The sequence below is a fragment of the Gekko japonicus genome, unplaced genomic scaffold, assembly GCF_001447785.1.
Source record: "Gekko japonicus isolate JY-2015 unplaced genomic scaffold, Gekko_japonicus_V1.1 scaffold3431, whole genome shotgun sequence".
In the NCBI taxonomy this organism is placed as follows: domain Eukaryota; kingdom Metazoa; phylum Chordata; class Lepidosauria; order Squamata; family Gekkonidae; genus Gekko; species Gekko japonicus.
The window spans coordinates 78,614-81,708 of NW_015176080.1; the positions used below are offsets into that span (position 1 = coordinate 78,614).

The 3,095-nt window shown below is 52.4% G+C and overlaps 1 protein-coding gene across 1 annotated transcript in view; it reads left to right on the forward strand.

The window, feature by feature from the left end:
- Positions 1-3,095, forward strand: part of NRF1 (nuclear respiratory factor 1) — a 76,949-nt gene that overhangs the window by 30,134 nt on the left and 43,720 nt on the right. The window contains 1 exon segment of the mRNA XM_015426728.1: positions 1,871-2,029. Within this exon segment, the coding sequence (XP_015282214.1) occupies positions 1,871-2,029 (159 nt within the window).

Here is a 3,095-nt window from a genome sequence, read left to right on the forward strand (position 1 = left end):
TTATCCATCTATCTATCTATCTATCTATCTATCTATCTATCTATCTATCTATCTATCTATCTATCTATCTATCTATCTATCTATCTATCTATCTGATTGTAAGCCTCTCTGAGACTCTGAGTGAAGGGCGGGGTATCACTCCAATCTCCTCCTCCTCCTCCTCCTCCTCCTCCTCCTCCTCCTCCTCCCTACTACAATGTAGGAGACATTAGTCTCCAAGTTCACAATATTTCAAGATCACAGTCCCTGAGAATTACTCTGAGAAACTGTGACTCTTCTCTGGGGCCAGGCTGTGTGTGATGGAGCCCCAAGACCTCTCGAAAGCAGAGGTCATTTTGGGGGGGAACGCGGGGGAATGCAGTTCCCCCGGGTGAGGTGCAGGGGGGCGGGGCACATGACGAAGTCCCGCCCCCTGCTTCCGGCCGCCCCGCTTCCAGCCCTCATTCAGCCAGGAGGAGGCAGGAGAAGAGGGAGGGTAAGTTGCTTCCTCCCCGCCTCTCCCCACCCCTGCCTGCCTGGGGCCAGGGAGGGCCTTCGCGGGGCTTCCTCGCACTCCCGCTGGCCTTGCAGGTCCACCGCCGGGCCCCTGATGTCAGAGGGTGTGGCATATGCTAATGAGTTATGCTACTGAGTTCCCCTAGCTCTTTTTCTACGAAATGACCCCTGCTCGAAAGGTTATCTGTAATTGCACTCCCGAACTTCTCCAGCTCTGAGCTTTTATAAACGAAAGCATGGGATGTAAGTATAGGGTCTGTGGCATCAGGTGGTAAGCGTTGATCACACTGTGGTGTGACACGTGAAACCTGGTACTGAATCAGACCATCAACCAATGCTCCCCCTAAGCGAAGCGTTCCGGATTCGCTTCAACGTGCTGGTGCTTACCTTTAAAGCCCTACATGGCCAGGGTCCGTCATACCTGAGGGACCGCCTTTCCCCACATATGCCCCAAAGAGCACTTCGGTCGGGGTCACAACATTTTGAGTAGGAGCCGCCGCCACCACTACCACCACTGTGTGACTGCAGAGCAGTTCCGCCACGTCGGGCTGACTGGCCAGATGAAACATCGTGGCCCGTGGCATCCCCCCCCCCTTTTTTGACCCCATTGGGATATGCAATAGGGAGTAAGTATTGTAGTCATTTATGTATCCTGTGAGATGTGCATTTTTGCTTATACTGTTTTAACTGTTGACTTTTACTGCACTTGTGCCTTAATTGTTTTAACTTGCTGTATTTTTATCGCACTTTTGTGCCTGCGTAAGCCGCCCTGAGCCCGCGTGCGGGGAGGGCGGGGTATAAATGAAATAAAATAAATAAATAATAAATAAGCTGTGGAGTCCTGTGAGCAAAAATTCTACTTTGTGAGCTACTAGCATTAAAGTTGTGAACGAGCAATTTGGCTGCTGCATCAATTAGTTTGCTCTGGAGCCTTCCTTCCTGAGCCGAGACAAACAATGTGTGAGCCGGAGGCTAAAGAACCGCGAGCTAGCTCGCACTAACTTAGCTTAGGGGGAACACTGCCATCAACCCATCAATATTGTCCACTCGGACTGGCAGCGGCTCTCCAGCGTCTTGGGTAGAGGTCTTTCACATCACCTGCTGCCTGGTCTTTTTACCTGGAGATATCAGGGATTGAACGGGGGACCTTCTACATGCCGAGCAGATGCTCTGCTGCTGAGCCACGGCCCCCCATCTGACTCAAGATCGAGCCACAAGAGCTGTCTCTGTTCTCACGCTGAGACCCGGACTCTGCTTGCTGGAGCTGATCGTTCTGGAAGAGGAGGTCTCCTTGACAACTTTGTGTGATCTTTAATGAGCCACTCTGCTTCTGCAGGTTTTGATCTCTCACCCCCGCCTCTTTTTAATTCTCCAGGCACAGCTGCGAGCGTTCATCCCTGAGATGCTGAAATACTCAACGGGTCGGGGGAAGCCAGGCTGGGGGAAAGAGAGCTGCAAGCCAGTCTGGTGGCCAGAAGATATCCCGTGGGCCAATGTCCGCAGTGACGTTCGGACGGAGGAGCAGAAACAGCGGGTGCGTGTTTAGCGATCCCTTGCTTTCAACCCCCTTTGCAAAAGCGGCTTTCCTTTGTATGGGAGGTTTATAGATCTGTCTTTGGTGTAGTGATTAAGTGCATGGACTCTAATCTGGGTTTGATTCCCCACTCCTCCACTTGCAGCTGCTGGATGACCTTGGGCAAGCCATAGTTCTGTCAGAGCTGTTCTCTCAAGGACAGTCCTGGAAAGAGCTCTCTCAGCCCCACCTACCTCACAGGGTGTTTGTTGTGGGGAGGGGGAGGGAAAGGAGTTTGTAAGCCACTCTGAGACGCCGAGTGAAGGGCGGGGTATAAATCCAATCCTTCTTCCTCTTCTTCTTCTGCACTATGGTAATGGTTGGCTTCAAACTGTTGTAGTAGCCTTGGTAGGAACGTGAGAATGGCCATTCCAAGGTCTGGCTGAAGGCTGCTCTTGAACAGCTCTTTGGGATGGATCCAGAGATTTTAATCTTCCAGTGGCAGAATGGAACTTGCCAGAATGGTAGTCTGGATCTAGGATTGCCAGACCCCTGGTGGAAGCAAGGGTCCCTTGCCACCAGGTCTACCTCTAACCACCAATCAGTTCGCCAGGACAGGGGCTTACCAGGAGAAAGGAGAAGGCCTAGGCCTCGTTGCCAGTGTCACACAGGAAGTGACGTAATCACTCTAGTGACGTCCGGGCAACGCTCTGGTATTTGGGCAAAAACTCTACAGTAGAAGCCAGTTTTACTGTAGAGTTTTTGCCCAAATACCAGCGCATCGCCCGGATGTCGCTGGCATGATGACATCACTTCCTGTGTGATGCCTGCAACAAGGCCTAGGCCGGGGGTGGCCAAACTGTGGCTCGGGAGCCACATGCGGCTCTTTCACACATATTGTGTGGCTCCCAGCAGGACGGCTGGGGAAGTGGAGGCATGCCTTCCCGGTTGGTCTTCGCTTCTGCGTGCTTGCTTGCTTTCTTCTTCTCCCTCCCCCCATCTCCTTCCTTCCTTCCTTCCTTCCTTCCTTCCTTCCATCCTTCCTTCCTTTCTTCCTTCCTTCCCTCCCTCCCTCCTTCCTTCCTTC